Raw genomic sequence first — 22,547 nt, forward strand, 5'->3', positions numbered from 1 at the left:
ATTTACTGCAGGGCAGACCAAAAGTGCATAATAAGCCTATGTTTATGGAGTGGTTTGTCTATATTCTAACCCTGGCAAGTCGGATACCCATTTTGCTAACCTTGGAAGGACAGAAACCTGAGCCAACCTTGAACCAGTATCTGAAACCAACTTCCATCGGGATCGAACTCAGGTTGCGAGCAGAGCTTGGGCTCAGTACTGCAGCTTACCCCTCTGCACCATGGGGCTTGTGATATTTACTTAGACGTAACTGCCTTGAAATGGGCAGAACTGACTACTGGAGAACATGGTTAAAATGTGTTGGGGTTGCCCCCATATACTGTGCACTAGCCCTCATGTCTTTTATCATATTTTTTTTAAAAAATCTCCCTTATTCTTGCAGACATTAAACAGAACAAGGTGTTTTGAACCCAGAGCTCACGCATTCCGCTAGCCCCCACTTAGAAACTGAGCAGTTTGGATTTTGTTGCACACGTTAAAAGGCGTCCCCGTTCTGTCTTCATTTGTTGCCTGCAGTGTTTTGTACAACCCAAATTAAATATGAATGTATTCCTTTGCTGTATTGGCTGCAAACCTCACTGTTAGAATTATTTGGGGTGCCTAGAAATTAAATTTTGCGGGTGGGAGGAGGGGATAAATCTGACCCCGCTCATTCACTTTCTACTTCTGTAGGGTTTTTGGTAACTTTCAGTGGTGGGTTGGTTTGTAGTCTGTATCTGTAACTGATGAATAAATGGATATTCTGTGAAGTCTGTTCTCTTAGCTAAGGTGCTCTTCTTGCAGGTATCTGACAAAGTGAGCTTTAGTGAAAGTTTATACCAGTGGTGGCGAACCTATGGCACGGCTGCCAGAGGTGGCACTCAGAGCCCTCTCTGTGGGCACGCGCAAACCGAGTGCCCCCCCCCCCACATCTAGGCTGGCCTGGGCCACTGGGCTCGATTATTAGCATTAAACCTAAGACCTAGTTTTGGGGAAGCAGTGTAGGTAACCCTGTTAAGCACTGTTAAACCCTACTGATTTTCATGGGAAGAACTAAAGCGTGATCCTTTACCTGGGAGTAAGCTCGGTTGCTGGCAATGGGGCTTGCTTCTGAGTAAACCCTCCTAGGGTCATGATTCACCCTAGAGATACACACTTGCTTCAAAGCAAAGCCACCGACTACCACCAAGCTTACTCCTGAGTAACGCACGCCTCTGAGCCAACCATTTTTTTCTAAACTAAAACCTCAGTATTCAGGTTAAATTGCCGTGTTGGCACTTTGCGATAAATAAGTGGGTTTTGGATTACAGTTTGGGCACTCGGTCTCAAAAAGGTTCGCCACCACTGGTTTATACCTTGCAAAATGTGGTTGGCTTTTAAGGTGATACTGGACTCGAAGCTAGACCTACTACACCAGCTTAATGCAGCTTCTCAAATTGAAACTTTCTCTTTCCAAAAGGGGCTTTGAACCCATGGTGGAGGGTTTCTGCCTAAAGTTGCAAAAAAACAACGGCTCTTGTGTGGTGGTGGTAGAAAATGCATTCAAATCGCAGCCAACTTACACTGACCCCGCAGGTAAGGTTTTCAAGGCAAGAAGAAGAAGAAGAAGGAGAAGAAGAAGAAGAGGAAGAAGAAGAAGAAGAAGAGGAGGAGGAGGAGGAGGAGGAGGAGTTTGGATTTATATCCCCCCTTTCTCTCCTGCAGGAGACTCAAAGGGGCTGACAATCTCCTTGCCCTTCCCCCCTCACAACAAACACCCTGTGAGGTAGGTGGGGCTGAGAGAGCTCCGAGAAGCTGTGACTAGCCCAAGGTCACCCAGCTGGCGTGTGTGGGAGTGCCCAGGCTAATCTGAATTCCCCAGATAAGCCTCCACGGCTCAGGCGGCAGAGCTGGGAATCAAACCCGGTTCCTCCAGATTAGATACACGAGCTCTTAACCTCCTACGCCACTGCTGCTCCAAGAGATGAACAGATGTGGTGTGCCACTGCCCAACCCGGCTATTTCTTGGTGGTTTCCCATCCAAGTACTGGCTGATCCTGCTTCCAAGATTATCCTGAGCTATCTAGATCAAAGCACCCTTCTGAGATACATACGTATGTAACTGATGACAAGTCACAATTGACTTACGGCAACCCCAGCAGCAAAGGGTGTTCCGGGCAAGTGAGGTGGTTTGCCATTGCCTTCCTCTGCAGAGCCTTCCTTGGCGGTCTCCCATCCAAGTATCCACCCTCCTTAGCTTCCAAGCGGCTATTTCCAGCTGAGCCACTGGGCCTTGAATGGGTGTTCGTCTCCCTTTCTAGCTGGAGAGGCAGCATCCCAGCTTCTTAGGTGGGTGAAGAGAGCCAGACCTTCTGAATCAGCCTTCCTTGGCGAAGGTCAGGTCAGCACAGCCTTTGTTGTAACTGTCTGTAATGAAGGGAAATTGCAGCTTGCAACCCCCCCCCCCCCCCCCGCCCAGACCTTTAAATATAATTTTTTTTTTCACTTTGCTCAACTTCTCTCCTGGCTTAACAGGTTTAATGGAAGAGAATGCCAAATCTCTTTTGTCGGTGGCTGAATGCCGCACTTAACAAGACGGATTTTGACAAAGAGGACGGGAAAGTGGGACGGGGCAAGACGGAGAAAGGAGGTAGCTGGTTTACGTTATCACTGAGCTGCCAAACTGATTCATTCTCAAATGGCAATCTCGTGGCGGGGGTGGGGGAAGGAGAAAGAGAGAGAAAGGCTGGACTCCATATCTAGCGATAAGGGTAGGACAAGAGGGTGGTGCACCCTGTTGAGTGTATTGCCTTCATGTAAGAGGCAGTGTGGTGTAGTGGTTAAGAGCAGGTGGATTCTAATCTGGAGAACTGGGTTTGATTCCCCAGTCCTCCACCTGAGTGGCAGAGGCTTACCTGGTGAACCAGGTGTGTTTCCACACTCCTGCTGGGTGACCTTGGGCTACTAGTCACAGTTCTCCCAGAACTCTCTCAGTCCCCACCTACCTCCCAAAGTATCTGAAGTGGGGCGAGGAAGGGAAAGGAGCTTGTAAGCTACCATGAGTCTCCTTTCAGGGGAGAAAGTTGGGATATAAATCCAAACTCCAACTCCTCCTCCTCCTCCTCCTTCTTCTTTTTCTTCTTCTTCTTCTGTTCAGTATGCGTGTTCAAATCTCGTGCGATATGAGGGTACACCATCCATGATTCTCCCAAAACGTGCAGCCAACATTGAGTGTTAAGTAGGAAACATGCTGTTTTCCAACTTTGTGTCATTATCCCCACTGAGCCAGACTCGTCAAAGGAGGAAGCAGATGAACTCAAGGAAGAGGCAGGAACACTGTATAAGGTGGATTTCTCTCAGAGCAGCTTACGAGACCTTCTGCTAGAGTGGGAGGCTGCACTGTCCAGCACCGTCCTGAATAGTTGTAGGAGAAAAAAAAACCCCCACCAATGTTGCTGATTTTGCTGGGTCATTTCTCAGTTCAATCTGGAAGTGACAAATGATAGCTCCGGGAATCACCAGAAACTTTACAACGACCACAGAGTTTGTGGCAATGGCATGGCAATGGTAGTGATGTCACCATCATCTCACACACACCCATCTCTCTATCTTCAGCCTTCCCACTGGTTGTCAGGATTGTCCTCCTAACATAAGAACATAAGAACATAAGAACTAGCCTGCTGGATCAGACCAGAGTCCATCTAGTCCAGCTCTCTGCTACTCGCAGTGGCCCACCAGGTGCCTTTGGGAGCTCACATGCAGGATGTGAAAGCAATGGCCTTCTGCTGCTGCTGCTCCCAAGCACCTGGTCTGTTAAGGCATTTGCAATCTCAGATCAAAGAGGATCAAGATTGGTAGCCATAAATCGACTTCTCCTCCATAAATCTGTCCAAGCCCCTTTTAAAGCTAACCTTACTTTTAACCTTACTCAGTCCCGCCTCCTGAGGCCATGACCCAGAAGTCTGCAGTCCAGCCTTGGGAGGCTCAGAGCCTCCATCAAACAGGGCTGTGCATTGCGCTCCTGTAATCATGATAGCCTTGCTATTGGAAGACTCAGTAGATGCCCAGATGCAGTGACCAGTGACGAAGGGAGGGGGAACTGCACCCGGGGCATGAGCTACCTGCGCGCCCTCTCCCGCCCCTGCTCTGCCTCACCCTGCCCTCATGATGGCAATGGTAGCACCCAGGACAAGCTGTCCCGGATGTCCTTGTTGCTGCTACGCATCTGGCAGTTGCTGCTGTCCCTCAGCCAGGCCAGACTAAGTTCTGGACCACCAAGCCTGTAAGTTCAACCAGCACTAGGATTCCCAGTCCACGCTTCATTTGCAGAGCCCTGCATCTGTGAGAAGAATGGGTCCCTATCTTATAAGAAACTGCCTCAGTAAACGCTATACCTACACTATCATTGGCTGTTACCTGGGGTGGAAACACAAGTCTATAATTTCTACAGATACTTATGAGCACCAAATACATCTACACCATAGGTGTCAAACTCGCGGCCCTCCAGATGTTAAGGACTACCGTTCCCATCATCCCCTGCCAGCACCATGCTGGCAGGGGATGATGAGAACTGTAGTCCATAACATCTGGAGGGCCGCGAGTTTGACACCTATGATCGACACTGTTTCAGAAAAACATGTCAGTAGATTGTATATTCCTCTGCCACAAAACTCAACATGCCGGATCTTCTTTGTTGTAGAACGCTCTGCTTGGGTCCCAGTGCCTACCTAGCCCAGCTCCCTCCCATTCATTTGATAGCTGTTTGAAGAACTATAAATGCTCCTGTATCAAAGTACCACATTCAGTAATGCACAAAATCATGATTCTGACAATGGCAGCCCATAAAAACGAATGATAATTTTCATATTCATTTGGGACTATATTATAATGAGGAAACATACAATTTTCTTGACTACTGCTCAAGTGACCTTACTAACATCTACAACAATTCCATGGGCAACATAAGCCACTTAGGATTTGTAAGTGCTGTTCTTCAGGTACAAGGACTATGAAAAGTTTTTAGGACAGAGGCCCCCAACTTTCTCTGAGCCTGTGGGCACACTTGGAATTTGGACTCAAGGTAGCAACCACAACATGGCTGTGATGGGAAGTGGACTACAAAATGGCTCCCAGGAGAGGCAAAGCCTTCTACAACCAAAGGCCCAGTGAAGGTGAAAGAGGAGCAATTTTATAGACTGAGGCCCCTTCCGCACACGCAAAATAATGCGTTTTCAAACCACTTTCACAACTGTTTGCAAGTGGATTTTGCCATTCCGCACAGCTTCAAAGAGCACTGAAAGCAGTTTGAAAGTGCATTATTCTGCCTGTGCGGAATGAGCCTAAGAAAGAGAAAACCAGCACTCCAGTGGTAGTTGCCACCACCCCAAGGTTATTTTAATGTACACAATCAATAGGGATAGGGTGGGATATAAATGTAATAAACAAACAAATAAATAAAATGTCCAGTGAAAAATCAGAATCCCTGCTGGGCAGGAGCCTTACCTGGCCTATCCACTTTCCAAACATTTGGTGAATGCCATGGGGCCTATGAGTACCACACTGTGGATTTGTTCTTTAGGAACAAATTATATTTTATAACAATATAAAAGGAAGTTCAAAGCAAATAACATGTCAAAATGTTAAGACTGCCAGCTTCCTGGATTTCCCGATCATAGGCAAGCTTTTGAAAGGGCCTCTTCAAAATAGCAGTGGGATCTACTGTTTTAAGATTCCTAGCATCTTTAATATAAAAGTCCAGGAAACATTATCAAAGGCTTTTTCCAATTCTAAAAATACAAATGCTGCTTTCTTTTTTTTTAATTTAACAAACTCCATGGGAGTCAATTACAAATTGCATGCTATCTTTCTTGTCTCTTTTTCGGTATAAATCCTGTCTGATCATCATGAATGTTTTATCATTCATATTTAGGAGTGAGATAGGTCTATAAGACTATGGTGATTCTGAATCATTACCTTCTTTATGATTCAATTTGATATGTGCTTACTGCCATGTTGGTGGTAGTTTTTATTTATTTATCCCATTCACCACTTCTTGTAAAGGCCAAATTATCAGACCTTGGGAAGTGAGGTGGGGGGAGAAGTGGGCTCAATCTTCCATGCTGGACTCAATGGTCGATTCCGCACTTGAGTTATTGACCTAAGTTCGAGCTGTGTTCGACCTAAGTGCTCCGCACAACCACTGGGATCGACGTGGTTTTGTACCAGCTTCGCCCCGTGTAACGGTCAAACTTCCGACTCCAGTTGGGAACTACTACTTTTTCAGGGAATCACGCTCGAACTCAGCTTGATTCCAGTAAAGTGTGGAATCTCTGGTGCCAGGAGTCCCCCATTCAGCCAATCACAGCTGAGTGTTTTGGGCATGCGTACAGCTGGCCAATCAAAAAACGCCACCTTCGTCCCTCCATTCCTCTGGCAGTTTTTTTTAATAACGTGTGTGGGATAGACGGAACATGGCCGTAGAACAGTAGCCAATCGGAACGGAGCAGCGAAGAGGCACAGGATGATTCCGCCCTCTGAGCTGGGATCAAGCTGGTTGCAGTGGGGAACAACAGTTGGCAAGACATCCAATGCTTCGACCTAGGTCAGTACCCTTCTCAGGGAACTGGGTCAAACCTATTTTACTCATGTGCAGAATTGCCCAGTGTGAGGAGTCCAGTATGGAGGATCACGCCCCTCACTTCCCTTCCCTGTTTCCCAAGCCCTGTGCAGCTGGTAAACAAGGGGGGTGGGGGAAACAGTCCTATCCTGCCCACCTTTCCTCTCAATCTAAAGCCAATTTTATTTAGCTTTAAAATGAGCTTTATTGCTAGTTTATAATATTCTGCTGTTAGGCCATCTGAACCAGGAGCTTTGCCTTTTTTCAGCTCTTTTATGGCTTGGGATAATTATTGGATTGCAATTTTTTGATATAGGATTTCTCTATGATCCACTGTGAATTCTTCCACAAGTATATAGTCAATATAGTCTTTTGTAGCCAGTTCTGAGGCATTTGAATATAAATCGGTAAAGAACTAAACAAATTGGTCTTGTATTTCTTTTTTCGTGAAGGTATCTATACCTCCTCTCTCTTAAATCCTTTGATGGTCTTTTTTCAATTTCTATCCTTAAGCAATGAACAAAAAAACCTTGCTGGTTTATTTGCGTGTTACAATTTCTTTGTTTCAAAAATCTCATTTCTTCAGTTCCAATTGGTCCAGTTGAGTTTTTAAGCACTTAATCTCCTTTAAGGTTTCCTTCTCCAAAGATTTTTTATGTTGTTCTTCCAAAATTCTCATATTTTCGTGTTATATTATTCATTTGCCTCTTGCTTTCTTTTTTAGTTTTGGCTGCTATTGCCATTAGTGTACCACTCATGTAGGATTTACCCATATTCCAGATCATGATAATAGAGATTTCTTCAGTCCTATTAACTTTGAAGAATTCATCTAAGTCTTCCTTACATTTCTCCACATTATCTTCTTGCAGAAAAGGGTAATAATTTAGCTTCCATGTTCTTCCCCCAGTTTTATTTCAATGCCATGTCACTTCTATTGGATTATGACCCACAAGTCTAGGTTTCTAGGTTGGCACATAATATTTTAGAAATCCAGGATGTATTGATTCTTGAATAAGTTTGATGTCTATCAGAAAAGTAAGTACACTTGCGTTAGGATTTCTGATTCATCAGGGATCTACTAAATTCAAGGTTTCTATTTACACAGACACATTTCGGGGTGGTTAGCCTCCTTTAACCTTCTTAGATCTGTCTTTATTAGGGTCTATCACTCCATTCATGTCACCAAATATCATTATATCTCCTTTTATAAAGTCCAAAATAGTTTGAAATAGTTTTTCAAAACAAATCTCTCTGGATTATCTGGGGCCTAAATAGTTGCCAATGTGTAAACCTTGGCATCTGGCAATTTAATTTGCTGTAAAATATATCTTCCATCTGAATCTTTGACATCTTCGAGGGTACTTATATTTTGATTTTTTGAACATAAATTATCACTCTTTTTATGTATATGTTGATGCTACTACTGCTCTGCCTAATTTCTTGATATTCAACAGATGTTCATGTTTTGATTAGTATTTTATTCCAAATTTTATTCCTTCCCTCAACAAGATCTAAGAAAATTAGACTCACCTCTTATTTTTAACAATGTAGTCAGCAGAGGATCTTCATGTTGTTTAAGATCAAATCATGAGCAAATTTGACTATAATATCTCTTGGAACTTTATGTTTGAATGTAAATCTTGAATTTATTCTACATATTTGTTCAATATCTCAGAAGTCTTCGTTGATTTTGACAATAGTCTTGCATCAACTTACAAAATTCTCCTTCTAAGTCAGATTTGCCAGATTCTTCTGGAATTCCTGTAAAGTGCAAGCTATAATTTCTTTCATGGACTTCCAAGACTGCAATTCTTTCCTCTGTTCTCTGCAAATTTATCTCTTGTTCATCAATATGTAAATCAGTTTTTTTGCTGTTTCTTTTTAATCCTTGAAACTTCTTGTGAATTTTTGAGTGTCTTTTTTTATTCCAGCTATTCCTGTTGAAATTTCTGAACTTTTCTCAAACCTTCTTTTGTATTTTGCTCTAATTGTTTAATTTGAGTAGAAATCTCTTGTCTAATATTTTGGATTTCATTACTCAATTCTTCTGTATTGTTTCAGACTTTAATTTGGGGCAGTATGGCTTGAAATTATTGAAGGATCTCTGGAGAGCATTCAAGTTTGTCTTGAATTGCCTTTTCTTCTAAAACAATGACTTTCTTTCCCCCTTTCTGCCAAGTCACAGTAATTATGTTGTGCTTTTGTTTCTTCCTATGTTCCAAAACTTTATAGAATTTCTCCATATATTAACGCATTAAATTATAATATATAATCACAACAGTTAATGAATTCAGTTATTCCAATCAAATATGTCTCATAATATCATTTTTATCCTTATTTTCTTTCAACCTGAACCAATCAACTCCACTATTCAATATTCAGTGTTAATTTCAATTAATTTCAGTTGATTAATTTTAATCAATTGTTTTCTTATTAATTTTTAATTAGAAAAACAAATAATATAATGCAAGATGGGATAGAGGAATACAGAAAACACAAAAAGAGAAAGGATAATAAAACACAGGGAAGGATTTTGATGAGGGCTGTTAGAACAGAAAAAATAATTAGAGAAAAAAACCTTAATAATTTGATGTTATTATTTTTAACACTTAACTATACCAAGACTAATGCTTTCAACTATTTCGATTAATAGCTCAATTGATTTAGATAAATTCAAAAATTAAAAATTCCATTTGTAATCCACGTATGTAATAGAGCTTCAGCGCAAAAAATACAAGAGCAGAGAGAAAAAAATTCAAATCCAAAAATCGATATTCAAAATTCTGAGACACAGAGTTCAAATTAGATCAAATCAGGTCGCGCAATTCCTGAAGTCAGCTCTTTCCATAAATGTGCTATTTTACAAACGACCACTACATGGCAGACTGGTCTTTGTATTAACTCAGTTTTCTGAAAGACTTCTGAAAAACTTTTTACCAAGGCATCCTTGGACGAGAAGCACAGTTTTTTATACACAGTTATCAAACCCAGCCCAAGACACCAGTTTTTCAATCTTTTAGACTCCAACATTTTTCAGCCATTATATCTAAGGTAGTGGAAGGCCTAGGCATATATTAATTCTGTATACAGCATTTAGAGCCCCGACAGCCTCCACCACTGCTTCTAGAACCAGATGTTTCCGCGCTCCTACATTCGTGCTGGCTGACCTTGGGCTAGTCACAGGCCTCTCTCAGCCCCACAAGGTGTCTGTTGTGGGGAGAGGAAGGCAAAGGAGCTTGTAAGCCACCTTGAGTCTCCTTACAGGAGGGAAAGGTGGGGTATAAATCTAAAACTCTTCTTCTCTCTTTCTCTACAAGAGAAAGCAAATTTTTCTCTGCTGCTTCTTCGCTGCTTCTAAATCCCATAAATCAATCTCTTGGGTGATAAGGATCCCAGGTCTTGAATCTTTCTTCAGGCCTTCACCACAATCACAGCTTTCCGTCAGGAAAGTAAAAGGACTTTAATTGCTTTAGAGTTCTTGGTAATTTAGCGAATTTCAGTAGCAGCTTCACTTTTGCAATGAACAGTTCACAGAGACTTTTATTTGAGTCAAAAGGCTTTGCCACTCCAAGTTCAAGACTCAACGTTGATTTTATCCGTAAAGGAAAAAGACAAAATAAGAAAAGGAAAGGAAAAAAGAGAGAAGAGAGAAAAAGAATAAACAAACAGGAGAACAGAGGCTGCTTCTTTAAGCGAGGCAGTGCTGATTGGCATTTGTTGATCTACTGGTGTATTCTAGATCTTGCAGATGTTTAAAAAGCCTACCTCTCAAATTCGGTCCTCTAGGGAAGGCGAAGTGGGAAGATTAAAAAAACCTTTACCCTTCCACTGACTTACAAGCCCTCAACCAGTGCTGCAGGAGAACTAGAAAAGGGCGTATCTTCAGTGCCAGCTTTCTGGAAGACCAGGAGAATAATCTTTCGAGAGTCAGCACTCCCTCTCTGATGAAGAGAGCTGTGACCAGAGGTGGGATCCAGCAGGTTCTCACCAGTTCCCGAGAGTGGGTTACTAATTATTTGTGTGTGCCGAGAGGGGGTTACTAATTGGGTCCGCTTTTCCGTCTCCACGCCCTCGCCTCCCCGAGAGGCATCCTGCCTTTGAATGTGAAGGTTCCGTATAGCAATTGCGACTAATAATGTCACTCCCTGAACTGGGTTAATCCCTTTCAGGTACTGCAATTCATTGATTCTCAGCCTTTCGTACCTTTTATCTCACCAGTCTCTATCAAAGAACCTGTGTGTTTCACCATTGCTGTGTTCAGATTTGTGAGTTGGGGCATTTTCTAAAATGTGATGATGATTTAGAAATGACCTGGTGCAAAAAAAATTGGGGGGGGGGTCGTGGTGGGGTGGCTGCCCATGGGGGGGGGGGCATCCAACTCAGTTTTTGCCCAGGGCTCAGGTTTGCCGAGGTACGCCTCTGCCCCCTTTGCTGAGGGGGGGCTGGCGAGGGAACCTGTTACTAAAATGTTTGGATCCCACCACTGGCTGTGACTCTTAAACATTTATCCCCTGGAATTCTTGTGGGTCTTTAGGGTGCTACTGGACCCTGATCTTTTGAGGATGGATTCACCTTTGGGACAGTCCATCTTCAGCATCAATTGCTAAGCTCTGGCTTAGGCTTAGCCTGTCCTGAAAACTCTGTTTTACAATGGATGAAATCTACGGAACACATCAATCATGACTGCCACACCCACAGAATTTTAATTAGGAAAAACCCGATATGATTGCACACGGAATTAAAGTCTTTTGTATGCAGGTAGAACCCATTTGAACTTTCTGTTACTCCCAGCCAGAGTTTTCTTTCATTTTAAAATTGGAGAACAGGATTGCTCCTAAGGGATCTGCTGGATTTCACCAAAGAACGGTATAATGTAGCATCCAAGTACTTCCAGGGAACCCATAAACGGTGAAGGAAGGCAAAATTCCCTCCACCTAGCTACTAGCATTCAAAGATATGCAACCCCAGAACACAGAGGTTCCATTTAGCTACCAGGGCTAAAGACCTTAGGAAGCAGTGGAAAACATGCAGGCCTTTATCCAGAATGACAGACCTGCCAATATGCTTCCTATTTCCCTGTATCCTGTACTCCCTCTTTAACTCAGAATCTATCTGCAATTCATTTGGTGTGCAAGCAAATTCTTTGTCAAAGAACTCCTGCATGGGACTGTGCTGCATTCTACAGTGTTCCATCTGCACATGCGCATTACTACATGAAACCAGAGAGAGCCAGCATGGTGTAGTGGTTAAGAGCAGGTGCACTCTAATCTGGAGAACCCATTTTGATTCCCCGCTCTGCCACTTGAGCTGTGGAGGCTTATCTGGGGAACTGGATTAGCCTGTGCACTCCCACACACGCCAGCTGGGTGACCTTGGGCTAGACACAGTTCTCTGGAGCTCTCTCAGCCCCACCTACCTCACAGGGTGTTTGTTGTTGGGGGGGGGTGATAAAGGGAAAGGAGACTGTCAGCCCCTTTGAGTCTCCTTACAGGAGAGAAAGGAGGGATATAAATCCAAACCCTTCTTCTACACCGGCCGTAAGATGGACCAAATGGGAACCTCCATTTGCAGAGGTAGTCAACCTCTGAGTTGCAGGACCGGGAGGACACATGAGGAGAACGCCTCAGCCTCTATACCCTCTTATTGGACCTTCAGAGGGGCTGGTTGTCCACTACAGGAGAAAGGATGCTGGACTAGATGCACCCCTGGTCTGATCCAGCAGGACACTTCTTATGTTCTTATGATTTTATGTTACAAAGCTCAGATGGCTCTTTTAGCTTCCTGCATGTTGTAAAAAAAAAAGAGAGAGATGATGTCTGATAAATAAGGTGATACCTGAAAACCTTACATTGCTTTCACCTTCTGCATGTGAGCTCCCAAAGGCACCTGGTGGGCCACTGCGAGTGGCAGAGTGCTGGACTAGATGGACTCTGGTCTGATCCAGCTGGCTTGTTCTTATGTTCTTACATTGTTCATTAGCACAGGCAATAATCAAGATAAATAATTTTCAGCATCATTTTAAAAAGGAAGGTGTTCCCAATATAAGTCACCTACATGCATCACTGCGATTATTTTCTTGTTCAATCTTTATTTACCTCAATTAAAAAAATAGTACAAAAAATAAGACCATCAGACAAGGCAGCTCTACATACTAGCTATTTCCCCCCCTAGAAACATATACAACTTACTGAACTGGAAAGATACAGGGCAGATAAAAGACTAAAGTAGGACAAATCTTTCTGATAAAAAAATTAAACCTTTTCTTTCTACTACAATATCAAAACAGCAGAAATAAAATGTGTGATCTTTGTGCATGCAGGGCATCGCTTCAACAGATGGGTTTTCTCCGCCACGTTCAAAAAAGGAGCAGAACCCAGCAGGAAATTCTTTCGCGCAACGCCATCGGAGAGCGCTCCCGGTTCATTTCGGCAGGGCTCGCGCGCGAGAATTTCCCGACCGGTTGCCGTCAATAGACATTTTCTTTAGCATTAAAATAATTTCTATAGCTAACGTGACACCGTCTCGCAAATCCCATGTACCTTTCGGCACAAAGACCATCTACCGATCGCTTACGCATTGTGCAAATAGTGTCGAGTACGTTGCTTACAGTTCAAAAATATATAAAAAATGAACTTTCTGTACAAAGAAAGAGCAGAATTGACACCTGTTCTCAGCCCCCTCCCCAGTATTGAAATTGCTGAAGGATCAACCTCTTGAAGTCACCTTTGAGTGACCTCTTCTCTAGCACACTGCAGGGATATGAAGATGTGTTCTCTAGAGATGTGTTCTCTAGCGCACTGCGGGGATATGAAGATATTATTTAACGTTTCATTGACAGGCAGCCACAACAGTGATTTCAAACGTTACTATCGTGCCATTGTAGTGCAAGGTAAGTCCTGGTGGGAATTCCCCGTGAAACCCGAGAGAAACTTCAGTGGACGGAAGATGTCAGATGGACGTTAGCAGCATAGAATGAAGAACCCGTGGAAGAAGTTCATGTTGGCGTGGAGTGCAGAACGCAGGCTGCTTTAGGTCGGCGGGGGTCCTTTGGTATACCGCAGCATGGGGTAGAATGAGCGGGCAAAATTGTTGGCCCGAGTGCAGCTGTAGTCTTCCTCTGAATACGGGATCATGAAGGCCAAAAGCAACAGGAGGAGGAAGAGAAGCTGAAGGGGTAGAGCAGCTCGCAATAGGCGGTAGAAGAAGGAGGGGGTCTTGGGAGCTGGAGGGCTGGCCACGCCTCTCTCCTCCACTCTGAAAGGAGAAGAACAAGTTAGACACGACTGCTGGACTTTAGTTCATTCACAAATTCAGAACAGTAGACCCCCCGGGCTGTCAACTTGCAACACAGTTATGACAACCCCACAGGGGTTTCAAAGCAAGAGATGTTGAGGTGGTTTGCCATGGCCTGCTTCTGCATCATGACCCTGGATTTCCTTGGTGGTCTCCCATCCAAGTATTAACCAGGTCTGATCTGGTTTAGCTCCTGAGATCTGATGAGATTGGGCTAGCCTGGGCTATTCAAGGCAAAAGACATGAGTCTCCTGAAGGAGAGAAAGGGGGATATAAATCCAAACTCCTCCTCCTCCTCCTCTTCTCCTTCTTCTTCTTCCTCCGCTCTAATCGATTACACTGCACATCGTCCCTCTGCATCCCGAATTCCTTCTTTGTGACTCCCTCCCCACCTCTGGGACCCAGGAACCTTCATTCTGACACATATCTGATGAGATATCTTTGACTCTTAAAATCTTATGCCCCCAAAACCTTGGTCTCTAAGATGCCAGTGGGTTCGAATCTAGCTGTTGAACTGCAGGCCACCATGGCTACCTTCTGAAATTTATATTAGACATTAAACATCTATCGAAGCAGGCTTTCTAGTTCCGATTTGGATACAAAATGCACGCCACTGCACCAGTTTGGATCTAAGAAGAAGAGCTGGATTCATATCCCCCCTTTCTCTCCTGTAAGGAGACTCAAAGGGGCTTACAGTCTCCTTTCCCTTCCCGCTCCCCCCACAACAATCACCCTGTGAGGTGGGTGGGGCGGAGAGAGCTCCGAAGAACTGTGACTAGCCCAAGTTCACCCAGCTGGCATGTGTGGGAGTGCACAAGCTAATCTGGTTCCCCAGATAAGCCTCCACAGCTCAAGTGGCAGAGCGGGGAATCAAACCCAGATTAGAGTGCACCTGCTAATGCTGGGACCACTCTTAAATTTTTCTTTTACACAAGTAAGGAAGAAATACTTAAAATCACAACCTACTTTGCATCACTTCTGCCCCCTAGGATCTTCCTTCCATCAACCTGTAGATGTTTATAAAATTTAATATTACTGTATTTTCAGAAATAAAAGGATGAAAATCTCTAGTGAAAACATTACAAACAATAAATTGCTTCTGTTCAGTGGGACTGGTAAAGGAAATGACCACGACAATTACATCATTTCTTTCACAAAGCCCGAAAATACGCAAACATGCACATTTCCAAGCTGTCTGATATAGCACATATGTTTTAATTGAATTATTGAAATTTTTTTAACTAGTGTATTGTTGAAGGGTTTCACAGCTGGAATCAACTGGCCGTTGTGTTTCCCACAAAATTGCTTACCTTGTTTTTGTACATGCAAGTTATCTCTGGTTCCTGGTGAGCACCTCTGGAATCCAGTTCGTCCATGCCGGGCAAAAATGCGCTTATATCCTAAAAGAAGATAAAGGGAAAAAAGCGTCTAAGTTTCGCATGAAATGATACCTTTGTCCAGTGGTGGGATCCAAAAATTTTAGTAACAGGTTCCCATGGTGGTGGGATTCAAACCGTGGCGTACAGTCAATGGGGCTGGGAGGGGCATTCCAGGGGCGGGGCATTCCTGGGTGGGGCTTTGGCAAGGATGCAGCCGCTGCGCCAGTCCTTAGGTGGGAAAAGAATGCATGCAGGTGCAGGCTGCCACCCATGCCAGTGCACCTCCTGCTAGACTGCTTCAAGTTCTTCACGCTACTGCTGAGAGGAGGGGCATAACTGAGGCAAAAATCACGTGGCAAAATCACCAATTAGTAACCTCCTCTTGGCACACACAAATAATTAGTAACCTACTCTCAGGAACCTGTGAGAACCTGCTGGATCCCACCTCTGCCTTTGTCTTTCTGGGAGTTCTCAATAATCTTCAAGAAGGTGCAAATCTGTTTTAGCCAAATTCAGAAAACCTTCCTCAGCCCCACCTGGCTGCTCCGTGCCGTCTTCAAGTCCTGTGAAACCCCTTGAAGAAGCTGTTTCAGTTTCTTCCCAATGACGTGCACTTTCTCGTTTGCATCTACATATTCCCCATCGTCTGATTGGGCCAGCAGGTAAGTGGAGATTTCTTGCAGGGTATGGACTTGAAGCTGCCGTTCCAGGAGCTCTTTTTCTAGTTGCTGAAACAAACAGAGGGTAGCCGGCGTTAATGAAACATACATAGCCTGGCGGCTTTGAAGAAGCTGTGAAGGATCAATTGTGCTTGCAGAAGTGGTAATGTCTTCCCCCCCGCCCCCCAGCCACAGGGCACTGTGAACAGCAAAGCAGGAACTCAGTGTTTGCAATTGGAGACCCGGTTAAAGGATTTTAGCTGTATATATGTGCCCCATAACAAAGATGCAGACACAAGGGCCGATTACCTACTGCAGGGTGTTCTCGCCCTTGCCTTGCTCTGGTGCGGAAAGTTGCGCCAGAAGTATTCTCACTTTCCCCGCAGAAAGTGAAAAGTATATACGGGGCAAGAGGAAGTGCATTGGAATGTTGCCCTGACGTCAGTGGCACTGGCGTAATGCCCATTGGGCAAGGTGGGCAGCTGCCCAGGGCATCACCTTGTGGGGGGCATCAAAATGCTGGGTTCGTTTTTGGGTATTTTAGTGGTTTTCCATTTTTGGCCTGCAGGGGACGCAGTTTTTAGGCTAGCGGCACCAAAATTTCAGCGTATCATTAGGAGACTGTCCTTATGCTACCTCCCAAGTTTGGTGAGGTTTGGTTCAGGGAGTCCAAAGTTATGGACTCCCAAAGGGGTGCCCCTATCCCCCATTGTTTCCAATGGGAGCTAATAGGAGATGGGGGCTACAGTTTTGAGGATCCATAACTTTGGCTCCCTTGAACCAAACTGCACCAAACTTGGGGGGTATCATTAGGGCAGTCTCCTGATGAGACCCTGAAAGCTTTGAGACTGTGCCTTCAGAAATATGCCCCCCACAGCCTGCAACCCCCATTGACAGCAATGCAGAAAACTCAATGCAGAACAAAGATTCTTGGGCAAATTTCTAGGACGTTCCTGCAGGGGTGCATTTTTGGATATATCAGCACCAAAATTTCAGGGTATCATCTGGAGATGATGGCACCCCCCAAGCTTGGTGCAGTTTGGTTCAGGGGGGCCAAAGTTATGGACCCTCAAAACTGTAGCCCCCATCTCCTATTAGCTCTCATTGGAAACAATGAGGGATGGGGCACCCCCTTTGGGAGTCCATAACTTTGGACTCCTTGAACCAAACCTCACCAAACTTGGGAGGTAGCATAAGGACAGTCTCCTGATGATATGCTGAAATTTTGGTGCTGATATGTCTAAAAATGCACCCCCTGCAGGCACCAATGTCCTGGTGCAAAAAAATGTTTGGTCATGGTGGAGTGGCTGACCATGGGGGGGGGGGGGGGGCATCCAACTCAGGTTTTGCCCAGGGCTACAGTTTTCCCAGGGCTGCCTCATTACGCCCCTGGTCAGTGGCGTACCGTGTCTAAATGGTGCCCGGAGACTAAAAATTCACGAATAAGCGCACAGCACTCACTATTTACTTTCCCTGCAGGCTCTGAGGCTCGGCTTCAGGGAAGCTGCTGCTCGGGGCAGCCTGTCTCTATGATTTCTTAAAAGGGCAATGCTCCAACATTGCTTAAGCAATCTTTGGGGCATTGCCCTTTTAAGAAATCATAGAGACAGGGTTGCCTGGCAGCTTCCCCTGAAGCTGCCTCAGAGCTCAAGTGGGGAAGGGGAACACGGTAGGCTGGGGATGGCTGCGACAAGGGCATGGGCGGGAGGAGGGGGCGAGGAGGCAGGAGCCTGCTGGGCTCACACAGGCATAAATTGGAGACATGGGTGGCCCCATGTCTCCATAGGCGGTACGCCTCTGCCTGACGATGTCTCCCATTACGTCCACAAAGAGGTAGTGCATCAGGACAAGATTTCTTGCCTCGACGTGCTTTTGGTCGCAGAGTGTCGGTGGGTAATTGGCCAAAGGAATCTTTCTCACTATGACACAGTATGGCAGATTATTTTGGCACTACTAGATTGATGATACCAAGATCAAGATATGCCACAGTATTCTGCATTACTATGTTTTGGTGTGAAATTTGGACAAGGAAGAAAGCTGACTGGCAAAAAAACGAATTTGGTCATTCTGCTATCCAGGGCCCTGACCCAGATGGCCCAGGCTAGCCTGATCTAATCAGATCTTGGATGGAGAGCTTGTTAGCACTTGGATGGGAAACCACTTGCTTACACCGTGAGTGATGAAAATGTGGAATCCGCCGCCAGAGGATGCAGACATCTCTGCAAGAAGAGACAGGTTTAAAAGGCCATTGCTTTCACATCCTGCAGGTGAGCTCCCAAAGGCACCTGGTGGGCCACTGCAAGTAGCAGAATGCTGGACTAGATGGACTCTGGTCTGATCCAGCAGGCTAGTTCTTATGTTCTTATGTAAAAGGGGAGTGTCAGATTCATGGAGGCCAGGTCTATCTGTGGCTACTAGCCATGGTGACTAAAGGGAAGCCCAAATTCAGAGGTAGTGACCATCTGAATCCAAGTGCCAGGAGGCTACATCAGGGGAAAGCCTTGGTCCCTATGTCCTGTGGGCCACTGTGTGGAGACAGGTTGCTGGACTACACGGACCACTGGTCTGAGCCAGCAGGGCTCTTCTTATGTTCCTAAGTCCAGAACAGCTACATAGAGGCAGGCAATGGCAAGGCCACCCCTACCCGGGGCTGCCATAGGGGTTAGCCCTGCAACTTGAAGATCCATTCCACCACCAGCACCAAAACAGACAGAACAAGTCAATGTATCACAAAATGAGCCAGTTTGTTTGGTGAAGCTGCCTGCCCTGGGGTCTTTTGTTGGATGCTCCAATCCGTCCCCCAACCTACCATTAATTCCCTTCCACGACTCTCCTATGGCCCATCCAAGTAGGGGATCGGCATTTGGATCACTTGACTGCGTGCTTTCCGATGCCACTTTGGGTCTCGCACCTTGGCCAGCCACTTGATGCAGTAGTTTCTGAGTTCAGCTTCTCATTAGGAAATCCTGTAGGAAACCAAGTACTTGGGCCACTGTAGAAGACAGGCCAACTGCCCATTAGCAAACAGCACAATACACCCAACACTGGAGTGGATACATTTAGGATTATGTTGTAGGGTTAGGACTTTGTCCTGCTAATGGTGACGCTTTCTCACTGGTTCTAGAAGCCTTCCGCTGAGGACGTAGGCCCTTTGAAGCAGACGGAAGGAAATAATTGGAAGGCTGAAAGATCAGAATGTCAAGGATTATCTAGAAATGGAAGACATGGTCTCCACTGACGAATGCTACAAATGTTCAAGTGTTCAAACGACTCTCTAACCAGCACGTGCAAGTTTCAAAAAAAGGAAAGGCAGGGGAGAAGTTGGTTTTTATACCCTGCTTTTCTCTAACTTTAAGGAGACTCAAAGTGACTTACAATCGCTTTTCTCTCCCCACAACAGATACCTTGTGTGGTAGGTGGGGCTGAGAGAGTTTGGACCCAAGGTCACCCAGCAGGCTTCATGTGGAGGAGGGGGGGAATCAAACCCAGTTCTCCAGATTAGAGTCCGCAGCTCTTAACCACTATGCCTTGTTGACTCCCCAGTGGCGTCTCTACCAACCTGGCAACGCATCAGGGACTCTTGCAAGCCTTTCCTCCAAACACCCAGCAAATGATTGGCCTTCTCCCAGCGCAAGTTGACCCGCCGGAGTCGGTTCTGAAGTTCTTTGGACTCTGTGCTGTCTGCTTGCTTGAAGTCCCTGCTGGTCAGGTTGACGGACAGCACGAGAGCCTTGTAGTTGTCAAAGGCCTTAAGCATCTCCTGGGGATGAAAGAAGTAGATTTAGGCAGGTGTGTAAGCCATTGCTGACAACAGCAATGGCAAAACATGGGAAATCTCAGCTTCACAAATTCACCCAAGGAAAAGACACATGACATTTTTTCCCCATTCTGGGTTCAGTTCCTGCTGGAACTAGCTGACTTTGCCAAAGCATCAATGACTTTACTCACTTATCATTCTTTTTGTTACATCTACGTTACCCTCCAAAGGAAGAGTCCAGCTGTTCCCTCCTTTTTGGGGAAGTTTTTTAATAAATTGGGTTATGGGACGCCTGTTATTATTGTATTGACCGCTGTTTTAAGGGTTTTAATGGATTTTAGTATATGTAATAATTGTTTATTTTGTTATAAACTGTATATATGCTGATGTTGTTGTGCACCGCCCAGAGCCTCTTGGGGATGGGGCGGTCTACAAATCTAAACAATAAATAAACAAACAAACAAACAAACAAACAAACACACACAAAATAATCATCCCAGGCAGGAGAACCCACTGCGTCCCAGGACAGTGGGATTGTTTATACCAATTATCTCTTTCTGACTACTTATAATCATACAGAAAGTGACTGAAGGAGCTAGTTTGACTATTTGCACCCTCTGGGAGTCTAGCTCACCTCATTGCACCTTCTTTATTGTCTGCTTCACCAACACTGACTGTATGATTTTGACTGAGAAAGCTGGATTGATTGGATACACCCTTTGTGGTCCTAGCTTACCTCCGAAGTTGTTATAGCAGCTTTTATCCTATGCTTGTAAGATTGTGTTTCAACCTGTATTGTTTACTTGCACACTCACGGTCTATGGCTTCTGTTTCAATACAGCTGCGCTGTATTCATTTCCAGGGAGTTTAGAAATAATAATGCCAGCCAGGAGAACCCACTATGTCCCTGGACAACCAATTCCACCAGATTCCACTGGGATTCCACTGGTATTATACCCTGCTGAAGTCCTTCCCCTTCCCAGGTTCCATCCAAAATCTCCAAGAATTTTGTGTCAGATTCTTGGATAGGGACACGTTTTCCCTGCTCCTGAGCTCACCATGCTGCAGATCAGAGGTTCCCTATGGTTTCCAAAAGTGAGTAAAGGGTGATTTTACCCCTGCCTCCACAGGTCTAGCGATCAGCTGGCCATTTGTTAATCTCTCTTTGGGTTTTCTCGCTTCTTCCCACCTTTCCCCACCCTAATTCTACCATTTGAGATCCATCAGAAGGGCTTTAATTTTTTTTTAACTGTAAAGGTCTAGTGATGGAACAATGGATCCTGTCAGCAGCGCAGGAGAAAAGACAGCCGACAACAAGAACAAAAAAACGAGACAGGCAACGGAAATAAGGAAGTGGCAGGCAGGCAGTAGTTCCACCATTATATTACAGAACGATTAGAAGGGCTTTTAAAATCTAAATGTCTATCACTGGAGCAATGGGCGCTTTAAATACAGTTCAAAATGATAGGCCGAAGACAGAGGGGGGGAAAGACACCCAAAGGGGATTTGTGAGGAAACTAGGAAGGAAGCGGTGGGGCAGCCCAAATGTCGGGTTGGCTTGGCTATTAGGACGCTTTGCAGCAGGGTAGTCTGGTGAGGACAGAAAGCCATAAATCCCACTGGGACAGAGTCTCTAGGGGTCAAGTGCGGATGGCTGAACCTCCGGCACTCCAGATGTTATGGAGTACAATTCCCATCAGCCCCTGCCAGCATGGCCAGCAGGGGCTGATGGGAATTGTAGTCCATGAACATCTGGAGTGCCATAGGTTCGCCACCACTGTCCTAGGCCCCATGCTGGCAGGGGCTGATGGGAATTGTACTCCATAACATCTGGAGTGCCAAAGGTTTGCCACCACTGCCCTAGGGTAAGTGGTGCATGCATAAAGGGCCAAGGCTAGCTAAAGCAAACCAGGGAAAAACAAAGCACAAAATGCAGTACAAGGTTTCTCCAGGCTGGGGACTGACTCACTTTGAGCTTCTTGACTCTTTGCTTGACCGTCTGCATGCTGGTGACCGGACCTGCCTCCTGCAGCACTTCCAGCTCCTCTTCCGTCTGATCCAGCCAAGCGTTGATGTTGGCAAGGTCAGAGTTCAGCTGCTGCCACTGCTGCAAATTCTGCTTCATTCGCAGCTTATTGCTCAGGTCCTGGGCTTGCAGGAGCTCCCACCTCTCGATACCTCCTGCAGACAGTGCAAAATGGTCAAGGTTGAAAAGAAATCCTATACTTTTAAACACCCCCTAGGGAAATTATTAGTATTAAAGCAAACAGAAGAGGGGTGGGGGGAGACTCCACCATAAAATAACAGAACTGAATACCCAAAGATCAAAAATAAATTCACATTAAGGGTCAAAAGATTCAAAGATGAAAATGGGATAAACATTAGAAAAAATTATAATATAGCAATCCTTATGCATACTTGACTAATGGATGGAATGAGTTGACAACTCACTTCCAACCAATCGGCAGCTGTGGAAGTGAGTCCTGCACGGTGATTGGTTCCCAGTCCTCCGCCCGCCCTCTCCCACCCCCTCAAAGACCAAGGTGGCCTTGGCGGGGCACCAGCAGCCAGCTGGCCAGCAGAAGCTTCTCGGCTAGCCCTCTTCCACCCACCCAAACCAAGCCAGGCCTGGTAGGGCAGTGGTGGCGAACCTTTGGCACTCCAGATGTTATGGACTACAATTCCCATCAGCCCCTGCCAGCATGGTCAATTGGCCACGCTGGCAGGGGCTGATGGGAATTGTAGTCCATAACATCTGGAGTGCCAAAGGTTCGCCACCACCGTGGAAGGGCATTGGCGATCAGCTACCCTCCCTGCCAGTCCAGCAGAAGCCTCCCCAGGCCCCGCCCATCCTCCAAACCCAAGCTGCGCCTTGCGGGGCATCC

The 22,547-nt window shown here is 45.4% G+C and overlaps 1 protein-coding gene across 1 annotated transcript in view; it reads right to left on the minus strand.

The window, feature by feature from the left end:
- Positions 1–12,642: 12,642 nt before the first annotated feature.
- The window catches only part of SYNE2 (spectrin repeat containing nuclear envelope protein 2), a 260,281-nt gene continuing 250,376 nt past the window's right edge, over positions 12,643–22,547 (minus strand). Inside the window, 7 exon segments of the mRNA XM_048484653.1 lie at positions 12,643–13,828; positions 14,834–14,874; positions 15,178–15,267; positions 15,783–15,974; positions 17,649–17,774; positions 19,465–19,665; positions 21,632–21,843. Coding sequence (XP_048340610.1) covers positions 13,603–13,828; positions 14,834–14,874; positions 15,178–15,267; positions 15,783–15,974; positions 17,649–17,774; positions 19,465–19,665; positions 21,632–21,843 — 1,088 coding nt within the window. The 3' untranslated portion in view covers positions 12,643–13,602.

Source organism: Sphaerodactylus townsendi, linkage group LG02 (assembly GCF_021028975.2).
Source record: "Sphaerodactylus townsendi isolate TG3544 linkage group LG02, MPM_Stown_v2.3, whole genome shotgun sequence".
Classification (NCBI taxonomy): Eukaryota; Metazoa; Chordata; class Lepidosauria; order Squamata; family Sphaerodactylidae; genus Sphaerodactylus; species Sphaerodactylus townsendi.